The 27565-nt window shown below is 33.5% G+C and overlaps 1 protein-coding gene across 2 annotated transcripts in view; it reads right to left on the bottom strand.

Moving 5' to 3' along the window:
- TP53BP2 (tumor protein p53 binding protein 2) overlaps positions 1 to 27565 on the bottom strand; it is a 75255-nt gene that overhangs the window by 4365 nt on the left and 43325 nt on the right. For both annotated transcript variants that reach the window (XM_031967065.1, XM_031967064.1), the window contains exons 4-16: positions 26260 to 26339; positions 25110 to 25211; positions 24564 to 24738; positions 23171 to 23352; positions 22621 to 22785; positions 22018 to 22246; positions 20659 to 20769; positions 20119 to 20267; positions 14686 to 15139; positions 13041 to 13813; positions 11098 to 11235; positions 10273 to 10406; positions 4924 to 5090 (exon numbers count right to left, since the gene is read on the bottom strand). In XM_031967065.1, the coding sequence (XP_031822925.1) occupies positions 4924 to 5090; positions 10273 to 10406; positions 11098 to 11235; positions 13041 to 13813; positions 14686 to 15139; positions 20119 to 20267; positions 20659 to 20769; positions 22018 to 22246; positions 22621 to 22785; positions 23171 to 23352; positions 24564 to 24738; positions 25110 to 25211; positions 26260 to 26339 (2859 nt within the window). The remainder of the gene's footprint in view (positions 1 to 4923; positions 5091 to 10272; positions 10407 to 11097; positions 11236 to 13040; positions 13814 to 14685; positions 15140 to 20118; positions 20268 to 20658; positions 20770 to 22017; positions 22247 to 22620; positions 22786 to 23170; positions 23353 to 24563; positions 24739 to 25109; positions 25212 to 26259; positions 26340 to 27565) is intronic.

Genomic DNA, 27565 nt, shown 5'->3' with positions numbered 1-27565 from the left:
GGGAGGATTTCAGTTCAAATATTGTTTCAAATCCTCTCCAGCCATATGACCTTAGGCAAATTACTTTATTTCCTTCAGTCTGTTTCTTCCTCGGTAAAATACAGTCTATAATGACACTTACCCCACATGGGTATTGTGAGGATCTCTGTAAAGTGGTTTGCAAATATTAAAGTGTTGTATTAATTCTAGGTTGTATCCAGAGTCAACACTTAAAAATCATTGCTTTATTCTTTTAGTCACATAGGGATAAAGGAAAAAAGCTGGGATTCAAACTCTGTGCCTCTGATTCCGAGCACATTTTCTAGCTCATCAATTTAACATCCAAAGGACATTTGTTTTATATTTTTTCTTTTGCCTTCTACCTTTCAAGATACAGGGCTAACAAGCAATGTGTTAGAAGACTAAAGAGAAAATGTGAGCTGAAGAGAAGAATCTAAATATCTACAATCTAAATAATAAGGTTCTGAATAATTCAGAGTAAACTATTATTTTTCACTTCTTCATCTTCAAAAGTCAAGGAAACATTCCCTATTTCAAACATAGTAAGTCTTCAGCTGAAATGAACACTGAACTATTAACAAGATGTTTACTATTCCCTATTCTAAATAAACCATAGTAAGACATTTTGTTTAAAAGTGTTTCTAGACAACAAGGAAATCGGAAATTCAAGATTATTCTTTACAAATAGAAGACTTTGCCAATCCACTTTCTTGGAGGGCTTAGGTTTCTCTCAATGTGGGGAATGGAAAGGAATGAATTTCAAACCTTCTCATTTGAGCAAAAAGACCAAAGTGCGAGAATCACATTTACAAGTATAGTATAATTAGACTAAATTAAAAAATAATCCTACAAATAAAAAGATTTATCAAATCACTGTTCTGAGGAGGAAAGCTTCATTCTGGAAGTTTTATTATGTTGAAGAGAACGCCTTGAGCTCTGTTTCCACCTTACAAGGAACTGAAGTAAATTTCTGAAAAATATGCTTCTGTATCCAAATTATGAATCATAACTTTGCTTTTATAATCTGAAACATGTGAAAACCAAATTTATTACAAACTCAATTCAGTTACACAAGTATCATTCTCATTGACTTTGGAGGGAAATCAGAGGGAATCCTATCATTGTCAAACAACTTGGCACAGTGGATAGAACACTGGACTTGGAGCCATGAAAATCCGACAATTCCTAGGTTCTATGACTCCTACACAAGAACTCTGGTTTCCTAGATAGTGAATGACGGTCTCTGAAGTGGCCTCTTAAGTTCTAAACCTATGATCCTATTGTCCTAGCTATGGTGCAAAATAATCAAGAAATTTAGTACTGCTATATGCTATGGACCAGAGTTCAACAATTCTTTCCTTCTCCCCTGTCCCCACCCCACCCCCCAAAAAAGTTGCCAGTAGCAGAAAGGACTAACAATGGACCAGATCTTAAAGAATATTTCAAAAGGATGGGCTATATAAATAATGAACTATGCCTAAGGTATCAGCAGTTGTAGACTAAATATACACAACGAGTCAATCTCCCACAGCTTTTAGCCACCACTATTTAGGCTCAATAAAGTAATTACGTAATACCAGGTTTTCTTTACACTCTCTCATAGTCCCTGGCAACAAAAAAGATCTGTATCAAATCAACTAGGACAGAAGTTGGATTACAGACACATGGATTCAGCTGGCTCTGTGCCTTCAGTTTCATCCAGAGTTGTACTCACAATTGTGAGGGAGTAAGAGAGGAAGAGTTAGGCGAAAGGGACAGCAGAAAGAAGGAAAACAAGTCAGTACATAGATGAATGGGGCACTGTTATGTATCCAGCCCAGTTCTATTATCTTTCCTGGTGGTCTTAGGTCATCCTTCAATATGCTGGCATTGAATTTAAGATGGCAACTGCCTACTCTGGGAAAGCATTCAACCTAAGAAGAATGACTTTGAGCTTGGCCAAAGACATGCCACAAAGAATAATTTAAACTTGAATTACTTCATATAAACAGTTCCCTCTTATTATCATAATTCAGGAATTTGTTTTTATGTGAAGTGCTTTCCTTGCCTTGTTTATTCAACAGAGTGGTATCTGATATGGTAATAATGTTCCCACATGTGGTCATCAACGGTGATGAATAATTTGACAAGGTGGGGGGGGGTTGGGATTCTTATTTTTTTGTTGTTGTTTTTATGACAACTGGGTAGCATAGAGTTCTGGACTTGAAGTCAGGGACACAGTTCAAATCTTGCCTTAAACACTTATTAGCTGTATGAGCCTGGGTAAACCATTTAACCAGTCAGCTTGTTTCTTTACCTGTAAAATGGGAATGATAATAGCACCCAGATACTAACATTGTTTTTTTAACCAAAATCTTTTTACACAAAACCTGTAACCTTGTGAATAATAATGAATACAAACTTATAGAATGAATACCTAGGCTTAGTTCATGTTCTTCCTCCACACTTCTTTAACTCCCAGGTCCCACAATGATTCCTTATCCCCAGAATTTCACTCATTTTAGAACTTATACCAAGACCACTCTCTACCCACTAAAAGCAGATAAATCATCAAACATTTAAGCAACTACTACTAAATATGAAGCACTTATGCTAATTGCTGGGATGGATAAAAAGGTAAACCAAAATATAGTAGTGAGCTGACATATACAAATGATGATGATAATGATGGCATATTAGCAAGATGAATCCAAGATGTGGTAAATATGCATTTTTACTCATAAGGAAAGCCTCTTTAGGCATCACTTAATTTAACAGCATGAGGATAATCTACCCACAGCCGATGAGAAATAACAAATTAGAAGGGGGTTACTAGAAGCTAACATATTAACAATCCTAATAAAGTAACAGCTCACAGTACAGAAAGATACAAAAACTATACAAAGTAGTTAAGAAATCAAAAAATAGTACCTTGGCATCACTTTATATAGAAGCAAATGGCTTTATAGATCTCATTAAGTCTTAAGGGCACTGTTTAATATAGTAATGAGCTATTATTCATAATAATGACTCTGAGTCATCAAGGGAAAAAATCTATTTTAAAAAAAGAGAAGTACTAATACATTGTAATAAGAAAAAGTTTTGTCCTTTTAAAAGCAAAACTAGGATTCAGTATGTGAATTTAGCTTAAAAAGCTGCATTTAGTCTGAAAATATTTGAGTTAATTTTGTCTAGCTAAATGTGCAATAACTTTAGCCTAAAGAATTTGTATGTATATGTTTATATTTTTCAGTTGCTTTTTATCTAAAGATATTATATTCACGATTTTACAATGACTACCTTTTGATGCTCAATTTCAGTTACTTAAAAATACTATTATTATTTCAATGATCTACTAAAAATCTGAGTGACACCCACCCCACTGTGATGTGAAAGTAACCCTGAGTTACTCAAAGACAACAAGAGCAGATTCTCCCAACCTAGAAAGGTCTCACAGACAATCCTGGAATAGCAGATTCTCATTTAAGAGAATGAAACTACCACATCTGTCCTCTAACACCTCCGTCCATGATATTTCTTTTTTTCTTGGTTTTTTTTTTTTTTTTGGGGGGGGGGCAGAGGTAGGAGTGAGGCAATTGGGTTTATGTGACTTACCTAGAGTCACACCTAGTAAGTGTTCAGTGTCTGTCTTTCCACTGCATCACTTTGTTTTTCCCCCCTCCTTTTTAAAATTAAAATGTAATCTTAAATGTAGATTTTAAGTGTACTTAAGTACACTTAATCTTACAAAGATTACAAAGTACATCTTACAGCAGAAGTACTAGGCTCAGAAGTTAATAGGAGGCAGAGAGTAGTTTATTTTGCATTTGGAAAATTGTGTAGAGCTTTCAATTCTAAGAAGCTTCCTGAAATAAAAAAAAAACTATTTTTTTTGGCACCAAGATTCTTCCAGTAACAGCACATAGTGACAAATCATGGAGCAAAACAATCTCTTTAGAATAAATATCACAAAGGAACAATGGAAGAGAACACTTGAATATAAATATGATGCAACATGAATTGCACATAAGAATCAAGGAAACATACAAAGAGAACACTAAATAGGCTGGCCATATGGTGAAAGTGAAGGATGACAGACAGACACACACTGAGTACTGAATCGGTAACCAATGATGGTCAGGAAGGCCTTCCAGCACAAAAATAGTTGTAATAAGGACATTTATGGGAAGAAAGGACAAGACTCTCACAGTGTTTAAAAAAAAAAAAAAGCTGGGATACGATCTGGACAGATCAGTGATCTGCCTCTGTATAACTTTAGCATAGTGCCTGAGTACTAAGAATCATTGGAGGAAAACTCACATTGATAAAACTAAAATGTATCTAAGTTCTCAAGTGTTAGTTCAATGACTTCAAGAGCCATGACTCAAAAACTCATGATTTTTGCTGGTGTAGGTACTCTTATCTAGCAAAACAGATCACAGTCCCTCTTTGATTAAAACTTCAACATAAGTTTTTCCACTTTAATAGAACTTGTCAGAACAGTCCTAGAGAAACCAGAGTCACATTTCCACATCATATTAAGAGAGTAGGATTTTAGGAAAGACAAATGAAATGTGAAAATTGATCTGTTAGGTGCTAAGCACACCAAGACAAAAAGCAGAAGAGATTGCAAAGATTATCTAATTCATCTTTATTTTAAAGATAAGGAGTACCAGATTGACAGGTCACACATTAATAAGAGGCAAAATGAAAATCCAGGACTCCAGGCTCCCAATGCACTATTTCCAGTATCCTTAAAGCTGGGAATAGGGAAATTATTGCTATAGGATGGGAAAAGTCAATTTAAGCTTGGGGGAAAAACTTAGATTATATTATTTATCAGACATTTTCAGCATTGAAAACCCTTGTTCGTTATCCAAATGACCAGGGAAAATAGAAATTCAGGTTGAAACCAATAAATCCGATAAGTAAATGAATACATACCGTACAGAAACTGCGAGCACTGAGTATAGCCTTCTTCCATTTCCTCACATTTATCTGCAGCAGTCTGCATGTCGCTGTAGGTCATAGCAAACACAGCAGCTCCCGATTCTACCAGAAATTTACACACTTGAACATTATTACAGGAGGCAGCACAGTGTAACGGAGTCCTATGAGAAAGAAGAAATTAACATGCAAATTAAAAGTGCTTTTGCAGATTTCAAGGAAAGCTGTTTTACGAACACATTTGTAGAAGCAACTTTATTTAAATCTATCTTCTATTTCAGTGGTCTTTCCCAAAAGCACCTTAGTTACCAGCAGGAATGCTTTATGTCCACCAATGAAACACAGCCTTGAAACGTAAAGAAAGCAAAAATACTCACTGTCCTCAAGGAGTTTACATTCTAATGGAGGAGACAACAGGTAAAGGTATCTACAATATACCAAATACATAAAAAATTACCTTAAAGAAGAAGTTTGGGGTACCAGCGAAAGCAGTTACAATACTGCTGGGCATGAAGCACTCTAGTGCCTAGAGAGAGGCTGCATAGTAGAGCAAAAGGACATCCCAGACCTATATTCAAGGACCAAGATGGAGTCAAGTAACAACTGGCAGCTTTGTGACTCACTCTTCAGGTGTGGGCCACAGATTTAGGGCAGATGAGAAAGTAACCCTCATTTTGGGATAGCACATTCCAGGAAGAAGCACTGGGCAGCATGAGAACAAAGGAGCAAGGTCATCAGCCAGAAGCCGCAGTGTGGCACCAGGAAAAGAACAGGATCTTAACTTCAGCTTCTAGTCAAGTCTAAAGCCTACTGAGGAATAATTGAGTAGGAACTGCAATCAAAAAGGAAACTACAATTCTCTCACTCTGAACTAAAAGAACTTCCCAGAGAGCTGACAAAGATAGAATATGTCAGTTGCTCAAATACAAAATCAGGTCACATTCTGCTCTGGATAAAACAACTTTGGGAACCCAGAAAGATCCCAGTCTGTCCATGAGATCATGAAATACAACATTCAATATTCCAAAAAAGCCACAAAAGGCCCTCCTCAGATCTTCCTTCCAGAAGTATAGCAGAGCCCAGTTCTAACATCAAGTCTAAAATCCAGAAACAGGCTGAAAGGATGAGCAAACAACAAAAAGAATCCCACCATAAAAAGCTGTTATGAGGGACAGCTAGATGGTACAATGGAGAGAGCACTGTTCCTGGAGTCAGGAGGACACGAGTTCAAATCCAACTCGGGCACTTACCACTTCCTAGCTGTGAGACCATGGACAAGTCACTTAACCCTAATTGCCTAGCAAAACAACAAACAAAAAACAAAGAGTTATTATGGATGTGGGGACATTCAAAACACAAACCCAAAAGTGAATCACTCCAAAATAACTACAAATACTCAAAGAAAAACACATGTTGGGCACAAACTCACTGAGAATTATATACAAGAAGAGATAAGTTTAACATGTTTTTACAAAGAGAGCATATGAGAAAAGAAAAAATTGTAAAGAAAATCAAAAAATATGGAAGATTTAGAAAAGGAATTAAAAGTTGGCATAAGACCTTATCCAAGCAACAAGTACTATGAAAATAAAATAGACCAAAAAGAAACAGCTCCATGAGACAAGAAGACTAAAATAAAATAAAAATATCACACACACATACCCCAAAAAAGTAGAAGAAAATGTAAGGTATCAGCAAAAACAATTGACAAAAAACAAACCAAAAAAAAAAAAAAAAAAAACTAAGGAGAATCAATCGATTATCTGAATGCCACGACCAAAAAAAGCCTAGACAGACATCATTATTCGAGAAATCTTAAAACTGCTCAGATCTCTTAGAAGCAGAGGGCAAAGGGAGGATTCTGGGAAAATGGTGGAGGCGGTCAGAAAATTGCACGCTTTCCAGATTTCTCCCACAAACAGAACAAAGTTGTGCCTCACAGTGAACACAGATCAGTGAAAAACAAATAGAATTTGAGGCAGAACAGAGGTTCTCCTTCTGGGGTTAGAACCCCGGAAATTAACTCATATGAAATCATAAACAGCTCCAGGCTAGCTCCTCAGAAACAGACCCCAGCTAGCTCTTGGGCTCCCCTCTTGCTGTGGGGCAGAAGACTTGCAGGAGAGTAGAGTTTTTGGTTTAAGGTTCTAGGTCAGAGGGCAGAGCTGAAATGAAGCTAGAGGTACCATCCCCCACCCCCATTCCAGGATTAGCGATGCTTACACTAACAGTTCTCATTTTTTCAAAAAAGAAAGAATGCAATCATAGAAACTTACTATGGATACAGGGTAAACTAGGGTTCATCTTCAGAGGACAATGAAGTTTTAAAAAAAAAGCCTTTTCTACCCTACTCTTTCTTTCCCAGAAAGAATTTACAGAAGAACTCAAAAAAGATTTCAAAAATAGAATGAAAATGAGAAAAAAATGAAAATAAAAATAACTTCATCCAAGAAAAATAAGAAGATTATGAAAAAAAAAAAAAGTTAACCAACTAGAAAAGAAGATACAGAGTAACCAGAATCTTAAAGAAGAAAGTAATTCTTTGAAAATCAGAATTGGGAAAGGGGAAGCCAGTAAAATTATAAGAGGCCAAAAAATAATAAAATGAAATATAAAGAATGAAAAAATAAAACAGAATGCAAAACATCTTATAAGAAAAACAACAGATCTGGAGAAGCAGAGTGTGAAATAGAAACAAAAAAATCTATCACACCAATCATTCTCTGAAAGAAACCCCAAAATGAAAATTCCCAGGAACAGTATAACCAAAATCCAGAGCTTTTAGGTCAAAGAAAAAGAAAATTAAAAAAAAAAAAAAAAGAATTTAAGTACTGAGAAGCCATAGTTAGGATCATATGAGATAAATCCAGCCTTCTAAAGGAATGAAGAACTTGTAATATGATATTTCAGAAGGCAAAGGAAATGGGCTCACATTCCAAGAATTTACTCAGCAAAACTGAATATAATTACAGGGGGGGAAATGGAACTTAATGAAATAAAGAACTTCCAAGCACTCCTGATGAAAAGACAAACTGCAAAGAAATTTTACAATTCTAACACAGGAATTAAGGGGGGAAAAAAAGTAAACAAACAATGATAAAGCACTAAAGATGGATGAATTATATTATATTCCAATATGAGGAGATGATACAAGTGTTCTCTGAATCCTAGCATCATCATAGCTCATAAAGGAAGTCTAATTACCCTAGGAGTGGTTCTGTTATGTCTTGATCTTAAGAGAGGAATGGAAAGATTGAAGAGGAATACACTAAGGATAAGGGAAAGAAAGGTTGGGGGAAATTATCTCACATAATCCAGGGGGATAAGTACATATCTATACAAATAAGGAGAAGGGAATCAGAGTTAACAGCTGACATTTGAACCACATCAACAAAAGAGTTGGAAGAATTCACACATATAGAAATGGGTTCAAAAATACAATTTATTCAACAGGGAAATGGTCCCTTCCCAATTCTGGAAATGAGAAGTAATATAGCACAATAATACACCACAAAATGGTGGCCCATTTTGGAGTCAAGCAACGCCTAGGTTCAGCCTCCCACATCTGATGTATTAACATGTGACTCTGTCCAAGATACCAAGCCTCTTAGTATATATATGCCCCTTCCTAAGAATCTAAGTTGCAAAAGAATGGCTGTCAGCATTAGTAAAAAGTTTATTCACCAAAAATCCCCTAAATTGATGTAATCACAAGCCCAGATTAGATAGTGGGGATTTAGTCACTGAATTGCCCATGTGAAATCCTATTTTTAACCAATTAAAAAGAAAAACATCATCCATGAATTATTAAAGAGTTCTAAATAGAAAAAATCAAGTTATTTTATTTGAATGATAGCCAATGCTTATTTAAATGGTTACTCTATTAGATTGGATCCCCTTGCTGGATGGACTGATAACATCTCTTTAAGAGATCTCCTAGAAACATCTCAAGAATATTGTTTATGCAATTTAAGCAAGGTTCTAAAATGATCCACGAACAATACAGAAGGCAGAAAACACATGGTTGTAAAAGCAGTTGGGGGAAAAGGGGGAGATGCATAACATATATCTTATTCCATATCTCTTATATCCAAATCCAGAAGACCTTAACATGGTAGTTATATATAAGAAATTTCTCTGGCTCTCCAAGATTAAATATTTAGATGAAGTTTCACCCTGTGGTTTTGACTTTTCCTTGTGTCTCCTTAATTTTAGACTACTCAAACTATTAAATGGGAAATGAGTGTTTTTAATACATTATAATTTTAGCTGTACAAGAGACTCTATTTGAACATCCATAGAATTTCTGACTTCATGATCAAGCAGCATCCTATGTCACAGTTAATGAGGTCATCAAGCAGATTTTCAGTGGCTGTCCCCATGCCTGTAATGATCTTCATTTTCTTCTCTGCCTCTTCACTTCCCTTCAAGTCTCTCACATTCAGCAAGAAGCCTTCCCAATCCCCCTTAATTTTAATGTACACTTCTGAGGTTACCTTCAGAATGCCCCATGTAGATCTCATATGTGAATAGTTATTTCTTTGTGGTATATCCCATTAGATTGTACCCTTCTTAAGGGCAGAGATTATTTTCCTTTCTTTGGATCCACAGTGATTAGTATAGTGCCCAACACATAGCAAACACTTAATATACGCTTGCTGACTAGTTAACTGACAATTAACTGGGTCAGAAAGACACTAAATTTCTTGACTGATAATCATCTTTTTGCCATTTTTTTTTATTTTTGTATTATATTCTATAAACTATTAGAACAATAATCCCCAAGTTCCTGTCACTTTAGTGAGCCAGAGAGAGGGAAAGCAACTAAATGCTTTCACTTCAGAAATTTTACTATTTTTTAGTTCTCATTAAGCAGTATCTCAAAAAGCAGGCATAACTCCTTGCTTTAAAATCATACAAAAAAAACTGTGGAAAATAGTTGGACATAAATTACAAGATGAACCAAATAGAAAACTGCTGTATATTTCATTGTTCTTAGCATAGTTCTATTCATTCACAATAGGTCTCCTAATAATTCATCAGATTATGAGTAATTCCCTTTTTTCCCTGAATTCATGACAGATCTAAACCAATTATTTGATAATTATATACTACTCTATGACCTCTTACATATTGTCTTCACTATTTCTATTATTGTTCAAACTTTCACATAGCTACAACAATTAGGATGTAAATATTATGAAGGCAGTCTGTACATTTCTCGTAATACCCTGATAAATAACCTTGCACACACAGTAATTGCATGATTAACAATGAATAACTGATTTTCTGACTCAAGACTACTTCATCTGAATAGTATCTCAAGAGGGCAAAAGCAATCCTTACCATCCATCACTATCTGCAGCATTTACATTCACACCAAACTGCACCAAGAATTTCACAATTTCTGTATGACCTGCACAAACAGCATTATGAAGGGCTGTAATGCCTTCATCATTAGGTAGACTAGGATCATCAACCTATAAAACAAAAAGAGGGATAAGAAATCATCCAAATTTTGTGCCATGTGGCACAACACTATTAATTGGCAAGAAAAAATATTTTCAAGGTTGTCTTCTTAGAACATAATTGAAATACAGCAGAACTAAAAGATTTACTATACCAAAATTAATTACACAATTAAGAAAACCACCATATCAAGTGATGGCACAATACAAAAAAATCAAAAATGAATGGAAAGGCCATTTTTTCCTACAGTAGCTACTTAAAAATCTTTTTTGTTTTTCCTTCCTCTTCATTTTCCATCAAATAAATTTCTAGGTTAGAAGTTGTATAATACAGGAAAGAGCAAATAAAAAGCAAATAAAAATATTCTAGACATCACTCTTAGAGGGCAGAAACTATATCTAATTAGATAGCTTCATTAAAAAAAAAAAAAATCACATGTTATTTCAGTAGTGTTGATATTATTCCACAAGATACAAAAAGAGCTTTAGAGGACCCCATGGCAATGTACAATTTCTATATGTCAAAGAACTGACATCAATTTTTGAAGTTCCATATTAACCCTAATTTGGGTACTTCCCAAGAGCTCCATCCCAACCTAAAACAATTTAAGAATATTACTTTTTAATTAGCAATTTTCCGATCTGAATTTAACAGCAAAATAAAAAGTCATGTCTAAAAGCAATTTGCCAACAGTAAACATACTTCATAAATAATTCTCTGCACGAGGTCAAATTCTCCTTCCAAAGATGAATCTAAAAGTAAAGCAAGGGGATTGAATTTCACTCTCATTCCATGACCAATTCTCTCTGAGCCAATTTTTCTCAAGTTTGTCCTTTTGCCCTGCAAGAAAAAAAAGAAACCATAAAGAGTAACAGCTTGTCCTGAAAAGTAGAGATTAAACATCAGGAACAAATTCTAAATGAATTATGGATATAACTGGTACAACAACTACTGAAAACACAATTTATAATGTTAAAATTTTAAATTGTATAACCATTAATATCTCTAAATAGTAAATCCATTTCACAAAATTTTAAACTATGCATCTTTGCATAAAGATAATAACTGCTAGCCTTTATTTAAAATTAATACATAATAATAACCCAGATGTGTAATTTGATGTGGCAGAGAGTTGATTTTATGTGAAGCATCAAAAATTAGCCATAATTGAAGCAGATGAGTAAATTATCTACTTGACTTAGATAACTTCTATGTTTTTTTTTAAATTGGGCTGGAATACTGAGCAAGTTTCTTAATAGGTAAAATACTAAAGATAAACTTGTAATAGTAAATGTAAAAAAGTGGCATTTTATTCAAAATAGTCTCTGCTCAGTGACATAATGACTTAGAAAGCCATGAATTTACATTATCTGTGTTGTATTGTATTTTTATTTATTTTGTTAAAACATTTCCCAATTACAAGGAATCTGGCTGGATCTTCTTGGATACCTCTGCTTCAGAGCTCCAGTTCTCTCAGTGGACTACTACTCAGTATGAAAAGGATTTATAATTATAAACAAAGATAAAAAGAACAAATTCTACCACATTTCTAAAAAAGGGAAAATATATACATCGACTAAACTAGTTTTAAGCTTGCTATTTTTTAAATAAGTCTTTTCCAACAACAAAATCCTACAAATTGAGAGCAACAATCCTTTTTCTTTAACTTCCTGCTCCATGAAATATGAAGTGTTTTTTTTTTGTCTTTACATCCTCAGCATCTAGCACCAGTGATGGACACACAGAAGGCACTTAATAAATAAATGTTTATTGACCAATTTATCCTCATAATAATTCATCAACTACAATTACTGGTTCCTACACACATTTCTTGTGTATTGCTTCAGGGAGAAAGTTACCAAGGAAAAAATATTTAATGGCAATATAATATACATTTCATATAACATGCAATGGCTAGAAATTGTTTTTCCGTAGTATGATAGGTATAAAAGATTTAAGGCTACAGATATATTACTTGTAATTCTCAAATAGACAATCTGATAACTGTGTTACAATAATAAACATTTTCCCAGGAATTATATGTCATAAGTAGACAACCATGTAGTTTCCACTCAATTTGTTGAGAATAAGAAAGAAAAATTTCAATGATTGTTTACTAAGCAAAGCACACTATAATCTTTAAAAGGGGGAAAAAAAAACTTTTACCCAATGACATTTAGTTTTTTGTTTTCCCCTTGGGCCATCAGGATTTTCCTAACTACTAGAATAGTTTTTTTACTATTGTTGATTTTAGACACTAATGATCACATGCTTGCCACATACTAATTAGAAAATCTCTTGTTACTATCATTTTACTTTAGTGAATCAAAAATGGACCCAAGTACTGCTTCACATAAGCCTGAGTATGGACTGGTTTCAGCTTAATGTAGCTTAAGTTCCCTTTCTTGTTTCCCCATATTTGAGCAATGAGTAGGTATAAAAATCATCAAAAATGTTAAAATTTTAAATTCTATAATAACATTAGTATCTCTAAATAGTAAATACATTTCACAAACTTTTAAACTATACATCTTTGCATGTTAGTTAGAATAATGGATTTTCTTCTATCAACCACTTATAAATAGAATAAGACCCGATTTTTCTTTTTTAAGTTGTAAAAAAATAGTAGGTTTCAAATTACTTACAGGAGGCAAAGAAAACTGCCCAGTTATTTCAGGAGGGCGCATGCTGAAAGAATCCTCTCCTAATCCTTCTGGTTCTCCAGATGGGTATGGTGGGGGTGGATACGGTGGATATTCCTCCAAATATACTTCGAGCGGGATGGATACCTCTAAATTCGGTTCTTCTACATGAGTTTGAGTAAGACTATTGGTATCTGATATTCCCTCAGGTACACAATCAAGACCAGGAGAAGGCACCGATATTTCATTTTCTTCAGTAATGGCACTTTCTAATTCCTCCACGGAAACTGTTTCAGGGGAGAGGGAAACTACTTCTTTCTCTGGTTCTGCACTTAGATATGGATTCTGTATTTCAGCTGGACTTTCGGGACTGGCAGCCACAATAGTTGGCTTGGAGGAGTATGATGGGGTAGAAATAGTTTCCATGGCAGCCAGAGTGGTCCTCTGATACAAGAGTTTCTGAATGTTTGGCCCATTTGGACCCTCTGGCTCTGTAATTGAACTCCGTTTTTTTAGTGGCCTTGGTGCATTTGATAGTTTCTTCCGTAAGGCTTCTAAGTCAGCATCACTCTGATTTCGGTAAGGGTTAGACAGGAAGGGGAGTAATTTTGTTGGACTGAGTGGGCGAGGAATTCGTTCATTTTCATGATTCTCCTGGGCTGAAGATATAGGTTCTGTTTCCAGTTCTGGACAGCCAGGTTTTCCCTGATTACTGGAATAGATATTTTCTGTCTGTTGCTGGTTTTGGGCACTAGCAATCACAGGCTTGCCATATACTAATTAGAAAAGAAAAGGCCTTGTTAATATTAACTAACAATACAAAAAAAGATCCAATATCTGACAAATTAGCTGGAAGTAGCTATATAATACATTAAAGTGATTAAAGTCTAGTCTAGTCTTATGATTTGACTAATGAATTCACTGAAGTAAAAAGCTATCTTGACTTTACATCATCCTCTTCAATAAATAGTTCTTGAAAGTACACCAAACAATGACTAGGCAAGACTCCCACTTTTATCTTGTATGCAGCCCATAAAAGCAGAAAGCAGCATTCTTTCATACTGCTAAGATTAAATTTTGGCTCACAAAATTTTCATGAGCCCCAAGAACATATACCAAAAGTAGAATTGCTTTTCCCCAAATTATTATGTTATTACTCTCAACACTGTCCAAATCTTGAGGAAAAAAGATTCTCATTATACAATAACCTATATTGGATTGCTTGCTTTTTTGGGGAAGAGGAATATAAGGAAGGAAGGGAGAAAACAAGTTTTGGAACTCAAAATCTTTTACAGACACTAATTTATTTCAGACTTTGGGTGCTGCTATTTAAGTGTTTAATTTAAAGATTTAACTGTTTAACCTTCCTTCCTCATTAGAAATACTTTAGACATATAAAAGAGTATTATAAAATATACACCCTTCGCCTAAGAAGCAAGCAACTAAAGAAGGATTAGAGTACACTCTTCCCTAACATCTTTGAACTCTAACACAAGATGAGTTGGTGAAATGCTGTCCCAGCTTAGGATAGGAATCAACAATTAAGAAAATCATTAATATAATCTACAAATCACAAGTCACTGAAGAAAATGAGACCATAAGAAATGTGAATACACTCTCTTCCAACAGAAATGTTCTAGAATCTTACCACTTGAAAAATGAGTGCCTCGTGTATGTGTCTTCGTCACAGCACTCTGCACAGCCTGTGGAAAATTCTTTCCAGGAGCCTGTTGCTGAGTATACATGGAATAGATGGAGCTTGCTGCAACAATCTGTGGTTTCCGGAAGGGTGGAAGAGATGTTTCTTTGGGAGGCTGTGGGGTAAAAGGCCGAACTGCTGCAGCAGGTGGACTATCCTGCTTGGCTTGATCCTGGCCAGCTATAGGTACACTGGGAGGCAAGGCGACTCTTGAATGGAGTTGTTGTTCTACTAATTTCTGTTTGTTTCCCCAAGACATAACACTTGATGGTCCCTTCTGAAGATTTCCATCAGGCTTACCATCTGATCCTGGTGGATTGGTTTGTCCAAACGAAGGCAAATTAATCTGTTTTGGTTTTGATGGGACGGGTGGAGGGACTTTTGCCACACTTTTACTGGCAGTCTACAAAACAAAAGAAAGCTAGGTAAAGTAAAGAACTACTAAATCAGCTTTGTGCTATATATAACAAGAAATTCCTAGATAATCTAATACTATAGGAGACAATTACTCTCATTGAACAATAACTTATTAATTTAAAATACTTTTCATTTATATGATGTTTTACAATTACTTTCAAATATACAAAATAAAGTAAATGGTACACAAAACATAGGAAATAAAAGTAAGCCACTGAAAATACAGCTTTAGATGCTACTAATAAAAAAAGTTATCCCACTATTGCTAAGAGGCACACACAACTTGACTTTTAGATAGAGGAAGAAAAGAGTACTACTGAGATCAATTTTATTTCTGAAAAGTAATTAAATCACATATTAAAAATTCATATTTTTTTCTTTCTTAATCACCTTCCCCTTGCATTTCACCACTCCCTTCAAAAACCCAGAAGGTAATCTTAAATACCCAAATGAAAAACCTCATTTTCAAAGATGGAATCACCAAGGAATATTATGTATGAACATTAGACTCAAAATGGACAGCAGTGAATTTCCAAAGGACCACAAAACATGGACTCAGCCCTTAAAGTACTTAGTGAAGACAAGAATGTTGAATTGTCCAAAAACAGATGATGGACTCAAATCTGGACCTAAAATGATGCCAAATAAGCTGCTTTTCAACCTTCTTAGTTGTCCAGATAGCTAACAGGGTCTGGAGCCTATTATTGTCTGCCTGACTACCTCTCACAGATGCATATGCAGCTATGATACCTAGAGTCAAACTGAAGCCTGTAATCTAGAAATCCTACATCACTGATGTGATCATGATGACGTGATCATTTTCCTGATCCATCTATTTAGGGCCTAATGAAACTATTCAATTACCTGGCTGAAACCATATTATTGTGATTCTCAAAGAATCCTCAAAGAATCGGCAGGCCAAAACAATGCAAGGTCACAAGTGGTCTGCTAAAAGGATATAGAGCTTAGCCCTAACACAAAGTCCCAATCTGGGATGCAAGTCTGTAAGAATAAATAAGCAAAAAAGATAAAAAATTATTTGATGTCAGGGATGCCCAACAAAATCTCAAAGAAAAATGCACAGTTTGGGTACAAGTTCAACTAGAATTCCTAGATGAAAGAGAGAATTTTATTATTTTTTTTTTAAATGACAACAAAAGAGGGAAAAAATGAAAGCTATGGAGGAAAAATTTAGAAAGAGAATTACAGCTTGATACAAGAAACACAACACTCTACTCAAGTAACAGGCATCATGACAAGTTTAATAGACCAAAAAGAATTTAATTATTCCATTGAGCAATAAGAAATATCAAAATAAAGCCAAGACTAGGAAAAAAAAAAAAACGGGAAAAAAAAAAAATGAGGGATCTCCTATCAAAATCAGTTGAGTGGAAAACAAATTAAGGAGAGGTATTTTAATAATCACTGTACTATCCAAAAGCCATACAAAAAAGGGGCATGGATATCATATTTCAAGAAATGAAATAAAAGCAACCAGACTATAAGGAACTGGATAATAAAGTGAAAATATAGCTATACAGGACCATATACTTCAACAACAATACTATATGATGACCAGTTCTGATGGACCTGGCCATCCTCAGCAATGAGATCAACCAAATCATTTCCAATGGAGCAGTAATGAACTGAACCAGCTACGCCCAGAGAAAGAACTCTGGGAGATGACTAAAAACCATTACATTGAATTCCCAATCCCTATATTTATGCCCACCTGCATTTTTGATTTCCTTCACAAGCTAATTGTACAATATTTCAGAGTCTGATTTTTTTTTTGTACAGCAAAATAACAGTTTGGTCATGTATACTTATTGTGTATCTAATTTATATTTTAATATATTTAACATCTACTGGTCATCCTGCCATCTGGGGGAGGGGATGGGGGGTAAGAGGTGAAAAATTGGAACAAGAGGTTTGGCAATTGTTAATGCTGTAAAGTTACCCATGCATATAACCTGTAAATAAAAGGCTATTAAATTAAAAAAAAAAAGAAAAAAGAAAACATAGCTACGTTCCAATTTCTTAAGTTGGAGTATTGGTGCTAAGTATACTATTATTTCATCCCTTCTTCTAAGTAAAGACAGGACACAGCAGAGAAGATAAAATAAAGTGAAATATACAATTAATAAACATACCCATTAATGGGAATGGGATGACTTCATCCACAAAATGGAAGAGGGTAGAGAATAGATTAGAAATCAAAATTCAATAATACATTATTTAATAAAAACAGCATCAAAATTCATAGTTAAAATAAGAAGCAAAACTTATTTTGTTTCAACTGAAGTAAAAAAGGCTTCAGAAGACCAATCATGATGTCAGAAAAGGCAACAATAAAAATACAACAATAAAAATTAAGATAAATAGGAAAAACTACATTTGTGGCAAGGTCTATTGTAGACAAAAAATTAATCTCAATACTCAATATATATGCAAAAATGGCATAGCATCTAAATATTAAAAGAAAAATCTAAGCAACTTAGGGGAGAAATTTAAAAAAAAAACTATAATACTAGGAAGACCCCAATGTATCCCCTTTCAGAGTTAAACAAATCTAACCAAAAAATAAGCTAGAAAGAAATTAAGAAATTAAGTATTTAAGAGAAATAAGATATAACAGATTCCTGGAAGAGAAAGAAATATATCATCAGTGCATGGCACCTTTACAAAAACTGACCATGTATTTATTAGGACATAAAAAAATTACAACCAAATTAAAAAAAAACAAAACAAAACCCAGAAACACATTCTCTACTGATCACAAAATTTTAAAAATTTATTTCAGATAAGGCTAATGAAGAAAAGATTAAAAATTCAATGAAGACTACAGAACTATATATTCTAAAGAACTGGTGGATCAAAAACAAATAATAAAGATGATAGATAATTAAGATCACAAAAATTTTTAAAAACCAAAATTTCTGTGATGTAGCCAAAGCAGTCTTAAGGGGAAAATGTATATTCTAATTATTTTTATCAACAAAAGAATACAAATCAACAAATTAGGCATACAAATTTAAAACAAAACAACAAAGAAACTTCAACTAATTAGAAATTCTTGAAATCAAAGAGATCAATAAGATTGAAAGTTTAAAGTCCATGAATTAATTTATGAATAAAATTAGGAGTTGGATTTTTAAAAAACAACAATAGATAAACCATTTCTAATTTGGCTTTTTTTTTTTTTTAAAGAGGAAGCCAATTTACCAGGATCAAAAATTTAAAAAGGAGAATTCACAACAAATTAAGAAATAAAAGGCTATTACTAGAAAATATTGTAGCTATGATTTAAAAAAACTAACAAATAAAAATGAATATTTATTCCAAAAACCTTCAAACCCCCCCAAATTAAAAGAAAAAGAAGACTTTTTAAAAGACTACCTTTAACAAGAAATAGAACAAGTCATAAATGAATGTTCTCTCCAAAAAAAAGAAACAAAAACAAAAAACCCACCCAGATCTAGAAGCAAATTTTTAAAAATATTCAAAAAATAATTCCAAGTACAGAAACTGTACTGATAATATAGGGATAACCTAGGCCATTCCTTTAAGATCAAGAATAAGGCAAAAACATCCATTTCACTATTACTATTTAATTTAGTGCTAGAAATGCTAGCTATAGCAGTAAGAAAAGAAAAATAAATTGGGGGATGAAGGAGAAGCACAGATAAAAAGAAATGAAACCATCACATTTTGCAGATGATACCATGGTGTACTCAGAAAACTCCAGAAAATCAATTAAAAATTAATTTAAACAATTTGTGACTTCAGCAATGTAGCAAAACATAAAATACATCCGCATAAATCATCAGCATTTCTTATCTTCCCAGCAAGGATAGAGAAATTCTTTTAATATACACAAAAACTATATGACTAGAATTACAAAACATTATCTAAAGAAATACAGACAAATAAATAAATATTTTATGTCCATGAGTAACATGAGTCAATATAATAAAAATAATAATATAATCTAAATAAAATTACTTATTCAGTGTCATATCAATCAATTACTAAATGATTACTTTCCAGACTTAGAAAAATAACAAATTAATCTGGAGGATCAAAAGGTCAAAAATCTCAAGAGGAGTAAAGAATTAAAGTGAGAAGGAAAAAAGTTCACCAGTATTAGATCTCAAACATACTACACAATAGAGCAGTAATCATCATCAAAACTATTTTGTGCTAGTTGAAAAAATTAAAAGGCTGCTCAGTGAAGTAGAACAGGCACACAACATGCAGAAGTAAACAACATAGGACCATGGGTTTGACAAACCCTTAGATCTAAATTACTGGAGCGTAGGAACTCAAAACTACCAGAAAAACAAGGCAGATATCAGGAAGGAAAACTAACCACTCTGAGCTTCAGGTTTTCCTCAGCTATAAAATGGAAATAAAATCTATTGTATCTATTCAAAGAAGGTTGTAAAGTTCAAGAGAATGAATGGAATGTGATATTGCAAACTTTACTATAACATATCAACATAGTTATTTTCTTTTATCAGAAACAAAGAATCTATCATCTAGGAACATTAGAAAAAGAAAGTTTTAGAACACGTGACTAAGTAGTCCTAAAATAGAGGAGAGTTCCAGGAAGAAAGATAACTGTCATATAGTCAAATCATTTTTCAATATTCTATTTATTCATGGGAAAATAACACCTAAGACTTTGTTAGAAGACCCAATATCATGAGATTGCCAACAATGGTCAAAGTCTTTATTCCCAGGATCTTCTCTAAATGATTCAGAATAAGTGTCTCAACTGAGAAGTACCTTCTTTATGTTTTATTTCCCTCATCTTCCACTTTCACATCACTTGTAACTGGTGCACAATGTTACACACTCTAGTTTCCTACAAACATTTAAAGATGTGTATTCACTGAGAGAAAGTTGCAATACAAACTCAAGATTTAGTATTGCTATCATCACTTAAGAGACGAGAAGTACCTGAGCATCACGTAAAATGTCTTCACTGCTCTGATTTTTCCTTAGCATACCAAAGGGAGGTGGAGCAGCAGCTTGGTCTACTGTGTCAAACATTGAAAAGGGACGCACTTTCTTCTCTTTCTCCCTCAATGGTATCTCCCCATCATCAACTGAATAAGAAAGGAAAAGAATCCTAGTTACCATTATATGAAGTATTTTCAACCATATACAATATAATAATTTCTATTTAACATCTTGGTGAAAGGATCTTTTTTCCTACATGCTTTTTTTAAGTTAATCTGATATACTGAAATCAACACTAACAAAAGAAGCATTATCCAAATTCAACCAATAAATGAGAGGGACTTAGAAAAAATTTACAGGTTACACTCTCGCTATTTTAAATACACTTGAGACTATTAACAAACACACACAATACATACCCATCACACATATACACACACACGCTTTCCACCCCCAACCTTCACCCTCCCTCCACACATAGTCTGGCAAATTCAAGATGATCAAAATATAAAAGACATGTTCAGGACTGGATCTTACCTTGCTCAGCAGAGTTCACCGAGTTTTTAGGCAAAGAGGCTGAGCCCTGAAGAGGAAAAAGATCTGTGTTTGAATGATTCCAGTCATGGCCAGCTTGATGGACTTTAGAGCCTAGAATTATAGAAAAGATTTGATTAATACCTCAACATTTTGAACGTTTTTTTTTTTTTTTAATGCTTTTTAAAGGACCATTTTACAAACTGGAATTTCTAAAAATATAAAGGCTTCTTACCTTTCAATTTCATAATTAAAATACAAACAAAATTTAATATATCAACTATTTGCGCATATAAATTTCCTATTATTTACAGTATAACATATATAAATTGATTATACTAAATATAACAGTTCTGGGTCAAAGTTAATTATTATTTGTATATATAATCTAGCATTTTAAAATTAAATGTCTATTCTGAAAAATTCAGAATACATAACTTTTCCATTCCATAAGGAAACATCAATAAATGTTATGGAATGAAAACCTTTTTCTGCTTCAAAAAAGTTGGGACAAAAGTTAAATAATCTAATTAATGTTTCATTATAAAATGTCTATTTTCATCTTTGTCCTTCTAAAATGGCTTGAAGAAATTTCCTTCTAGGTTTTGGTATTTTAGAAAAATAATACCATGTCAAAAGCACAATTTGAAAAAGAACTCAAGAGACTGCATTCATATTACTAAAACAAATGCTTCATAGATAAACTGATATTTTATTCCATTCTTTTCAAAAGTAGTAATTTTGTCTTCTTTGATTCAAATTGATATAATTTCTCCTATGACAGATCAAATGACAAACCATAGATCTGCTGAGGTAAATGACAAAATTTCTTCACAACTAGTAAAGACTTCAGAATAATGAAAAATATTTTACCTTCATTAACTTTCAAGTGTAGAGATAAGAAAAACTTCATTGACTTTTATGATTTCTATTGTAACTTCCAGGGTCTTGGGTAAAAAAGAGCTTAAATTAAAGTTTCTTCTTCCAATATTCTCTTACCACAAAAGCCTTGATTTATAAGCATACCTTTCCATTCAAAGATACATAGTATTATATAATAGCCCTGAAAACTCACTGACATATTTCCTATCAACAAGGATAAACCCAGAATTTCTTTCCACACGATAATGATATCTAGTGTAAGAATTGCCAAACACTGAAAATACCAAAGAAAGCAAGCCATTATCAACTACAATACACAGGATAAGGTTATAGCATTTTTTATCCACCTGTAACAGAAGAATCACAGCTCCCTACCCTGTAAACATTGTAAGCATATATCATGAGAAGAGTTTTTAAAAACTAAATAAGTCTAAGTCAAAGATCCAACTTATTTAATAAACAACAAATTATTCTCCCCACCTTTTGTTTGTGAGACGACCCCAGCTCTCATGTTAGGTAGAGTTTGTGTTTTGAGCACACTGTCTGGTGTCTGCGTGGTTAAAGAGCCATCCGAAAAGGGTGCTTTCACCAGAAGTTCTGGGCGTGAGGGAATCCGTGGCATAGTAGAGGACTGAATATAGGGACCGACTGCTGCCACTCTACTTGGAGCTGATACCACTTGCTGAGGAAGGTTCCCATCAGATGAAATCTGAACAAAAGCATCAACATATTTTCTTCACTGATAAATACCATATCACATTTTTCATAGGTCAGAAAAGGTCATTAAAGTTGCAGGACTCTTAATTACAAATTAATTTCACTTTCCAACTCTATGCTGATTATGCAATAAAAATAAGAAACCAGAACAGAATGAAAGCGCCTTTGTAACTGACTCAACCGGAGCACTAACAAACATCAGAATTACAAGCAGCACTAAACAATTAGCAGCGCCACTCAGCAAACCACCCTCCTTCCAGCCAAGCTTAGCTGAGCTTTTCAATAGGATCTGTGTGATGAGGGGAGTTCAGTGAGCTTGCTGTCTTTTTCACTCTCCTAGCTTGGGTCTCAAGCCCCCGTCCTTACTGGTCCATTTTCCTTTTGCTGCAGTGCTGCCTTCTTCTTCCACAGACGGTCTCGCAACTCATTCACACGCTTGTCCATGACTGCCACCTCTGAATTGCGCTTGTTCAAACACTCCCTCTGTTGCTGCAGCTTGGCATTTTGCTCCTGATTCAATTTGTTTCTTAACTGAATAAAGTGAAGTGAAGAGAGAGAAGAGTAAGGGAAAGGAAGACAAACCTTTCAGATGACAAAATACTCCCCAAAACACAACTACATTAGTCTTGAATAAACAAATCCTGTCATTTCCCATTCTCTAGGTGACAGCTAACTGACACCTGCTCCATTTCAGGCTGTGATTATGAGGAATATAGCAAATTTTCCACATAGGGTGCTATCGTTTGTTTTTTGAAAGGAGTGCTTATGTTTTGAGTTTTTTTTTTTTTTTTTTTTTTTTAGGAGAAACCACCAAATAACCAGTACTTCCTGCCAGTAGTCTATAAATCTCTATGTCTCTGCCACTGTGGTTTTTACATATAAATAGTAGTTCTACTTGTTTTTAATTAAAAGTTACCTGCAGTTCCTTGTATAGTCGATCAAGCTCAGCTACTGCTGACTGGTTGTCATGGTATCCATCAATTCTACCATTCTTCAGCATCTCCAGTTGTCTGGTGAGTTCTTCAACTTTTGCCACAGCCAGAACCAGCTCTCTTTGTTTCTGCTGGAACAAACTATTCATCTGTTCAATTTCCTCCACTAGAAGGAGAACGAGAACAGTAGCAACGATTGAAACAAAAAACAAAAATGGATTCCTTCCCAAGAAATTAGGCCTCCACAAGTTTGCTAATAAAAAAGCAACAGTTTTTCAAAAATGTTTCAGAATCAACATTCCCAAATCATAAAGAGAAGACAAGTAAAATGTAAAAATGTGCCATCATTATCTGCATATATCTTTTACAAAATCCATAGATATACTCTAAATAAGGCTGTCTTGATCAGTGACATCATTATAATAATGGTTAATTCATAATTTATAATAATGATTAATGTACTAACCAAATGATACCAAAAAGCTGTGAAACCCCACAGTAATGTTATTTAATCAATCACTCACTCATTTATATCAGTTTCTATGAATTATTTTTCTTCCTATAATATTGTTTTTGTACAACTGGCAATATTTGGCCATATTAGAAAGAAATGTTATTCAGTAAAAACTTAGTTCAAGTTCTATAGAACTTAATTTATAAAAATATATTAAAAGTAGTTAATAAATTTAATTGATAATAATGATAAACAAATTATTATACTGCCCCCAAAAGTACAACTATTAGTAAAATCCTTAAGATATTTAATGCATATAATCAATCAACCAAAAAAGTAGTAACCAAAAGATTTGGTTAAAATGTCTTTTCCAAAAAGAGCTTTACCAGAAGATACAAAAGATTACAAAATTTAAGAAATTACTGTTTAAAAAAAAAATCAGAAAAACAACATTGTAAAAGCACAATTTGTTCCTTCTAACACTAAGATTCTAAATATAAAAATGTTTTATTTATATTTGTCAAAAATTTATATTAAGTGTTTGGAATAAGGATTAAAAAACAAGGTCTTTGGAACCTTATCACACTCCAAAAATAATGCTATAAGCATTTGTATTGAGCTTTATTTCTTCCTGTATCTTTCATAATACTTATTTTGATCAGTCCTGTGATTTCATCAATGTAAGGAACTCAATGATGAGGAAATGCAAATGAAATTTATAATACTCTCTGGTTTAGAGAACTTAAATGATGTGCCCACAGCCACAAAACTGATCTGTAATAGAGGCATAGCTTCTTGCAGATCTGCTAATTTCTAGGGCTCTTTTCTCCATTTTATATGTATTCATTATATTTACATATTTTTATTGTTGTGAATTACTTCACTCTGAACTGAACTTATATGAATTATTTCACAATACTCACCTAGTTTTCCATTACTGAGTCTTTTCTGTTCTACATGACCCTTGAGAGCTCTCACTTTTTTCAACTTGGCTTCCTGATTCTCAGCAATTTCTTTTAGTCTCTTCAGTTTTTCCTGTTCTGCAGCTTGTTGCTGCTGGCGCTGATCTTGCTGCTTTAAAAACTTCAGGCGTTGTTCCTCAAGAAAGAAATCATGAATAGGCATATTACTTTACAGGAATATCACACACTTAATGAATAGAACAATTATTTAAATATTAAGATTCAGAAAATACTGATTTTACTTCTCTAAGCAAAAAGAGACGATGAAAGAAATCTATCTAACGGTAGAATTTTATTAAAGTAGATTTTAATATAGCTCTTCCAGAAAATTGGCTAAAAGATTTAAGGCTTACTTATGATTTAGTAATTTAGTTGAATGTTTTCCCAGAAAATAAAATTCAAATTTTCATTTATAACACACTAATTATTTTAAGGTCAAGTAATGACTTTCAGCTTAGAAGTTCATTCTACAATTAACAAGCAAACCTATACATCAAAATGCATTACCTTAGTAGCCAGCATTTGCTGCTGAGCCTCAATCTGCTGCTGCTGGCGTGATGCCATCTCTTGCAGCTCAGCAAGGGTCATATCTATCCTGGGACTATTAACCTGCAAATGAAAAATCAAAACCCAATTAATTACAGAAGGAGCATCTAGTTTCCTTTCTCATGGCTTCTTTTTAGCTTGCCTACAGTTTTAAAAGATTTCATGTGAAAACTTGCCATAGCAAGATGATTTAACCACTTGGTTATGATAAAATAGACATGTTGATGGAAACTCACACGTTTATCAACAGGATTAATAATTAATTTTCAAATTATAAGCTACAAATTAATTCTATAAATCAAATAACATAAAAGTAGATTAATTTTAGAACTAATATATTTGTAGCTTGTGTTATAACTATTTTTTGTACTGTTTCAAATGCAACATAAAATGCAAAGACACCATATCTAGTAATGGTCACCCACCTGTCTTCAATTAGGAATATAATTCCAACAAATAATTTTAGTCTCCAAGTACCCAAGAAATACTGGTTTTAAGCTATACTCCCTCTTTTTCTTCCTATTATTACTACTAATTTTTTAAAAGTTTTTTAAAGATGTTTTAAAAAACCAAGTACTATGTAAAATTTATTATTAAACATTTTAAAATATATGACTTTCCTTACAACAGTATATTATTATTATTTCATTTTACAGTGGAGGAAACTGAGTTTTGAAGTAAAGTAACTTGCCCATGATCCTCCAGTATTGAGTGTCAAAGGTGAAAGCCAAATTCAGGTCTAACTAAATGTTAGACCAGAACTGTTATTCCATTCTACCTCTTATTAAAGCAGGATTTGTTACACTGGAATCCATAAACTTATGGTTTTTATTTTTATAATTATTTCAATATAACTTTCTAAACTAAGAAAGTTAAAAGGCCGCCACATATTTCTTCCTAATAGCATTATAAATAAAAAAGGGGAGTTAAGGGATCAATTCAAATGGACCTATATTAGGGAAGAGGCAGTAGGAAACAGAATAGAAAAAGGTAGAATGCCTACAGTTCTAATCTTATCACATATATAACCCTGGCAAGTAATTTCTCTAAGAGTGATACTTGCAAAGTTTACACCATTATTATCACAATAAACATTTAAATAAATACTTACACCATTCTCAATTCTTCGATCACCAGGAACTTTAACCCCATTCCTTTTTGAGATAGGATCCTGAATCCTTGGTCCACTTACTAAACACAAAATTCAAAGCTATATATTAAAACTAAATGATTGAAATGTCATAAGTGAATTCATGCATTTCTATCACTCCTACTTTCAAGTGAATATATTTTACATAATAACATTTTCTAATAGCACTTGGAATAAGTCACCATAATTTGATTCATAGCAAACAAATGATTTGAAACAATATGTGATAGTGCTGGGCTAATGGGAGAAAAAAGTAAAGAAAAAAAATATTAACTTGGAAAACTAATGATGCATCTCTAAAGAAGAAACAAATCTATACTATAACAGAGAAACAATGCCTTAGTTCTTGTTATACAACAGAAGCATAATATATACATACATACTCTTTTGATTAAGGACAAATTTTTACCTTAAAATTTCTGGGTTTTGATACTCTTGTTTACTGAGCTACTCATTAAGAGCTCTATCAGAAAAAAATTGATTATACTCAACAATATTTAATATCCTTTTCTACTCATGATTTCACAAATTGCCAAGAGGTTATAGTTTAACATAAAGAAAGCTTCCTAATAATTAGGACTATTTGAAAATGGAATGGGCTATCTTGGAAGGTAGCAGGATGCCCATCTCTAGAAGTCTTTAAGTTCAATAAGCTCCTGTGGCAAGCCACAGTTCAAGTCCTGCCTCTAAAACAGATGCAATTGTGATGGACTTGGCTCTTTTAAAGCAATGCAGTGATTCAAGGCAAGCACAATAGACTTTGGGATGGAAAAGGCCAATCACACCCAGAGAGAGAATTATGGGGACTGAATGTGGATGGAAGCATAGTATTTTCACCTTAAAAAAAAAAAAAAAAAAAAAAAAACAGATATAGAGTGTGACTGTAGCATCTCTCTTTACTCCTTAGGGTTCTAGGCCATCCTCTTTGTTGCACAGGGGATGTTTACTTGCACTTATACAGGGAGTTTCCACACCATAAACTTCCTATACCAGTGTAGTGATAGGCCCAGTTACTACCTACCCATTTGTAGGGAGAATTCCTGATACACTAATCTAGATGATCTCTGAGATCCCTTGCAACAATGGGATTCTGTGATCTTTTATATGCTTGTTCACATAAAAGTATTAAATAGGAAAGACTTTTTTTTTTTTTTGAAGCCTGGATCCCAATTTATATTCATTCTTGATCTCAATAATGTGGAGGACCTAGTTAAAGTAAAACAATTTCAACACTACTGAGTTTTTAAAAACTGCACAGAAAAGGAAA

This window comes from Sarcophilus harrisii, chromosome 4 (assembly GCF_902635505.1).
Source record: "Sarcophilus harrisii chromosome 4, mSarHar1.11, whole genome shotgun sequence".
Classification (NCBI taxonomy): Eukaryota; Metazoa; Chordata; class Mammalia; order Dasyuromorphia; family Dasyuridae; genus Sarcophilus; species Sarcophilus harrisii.
This window is presented reverse-complemented; position numbering and strand designations above follow the sequence as displayed.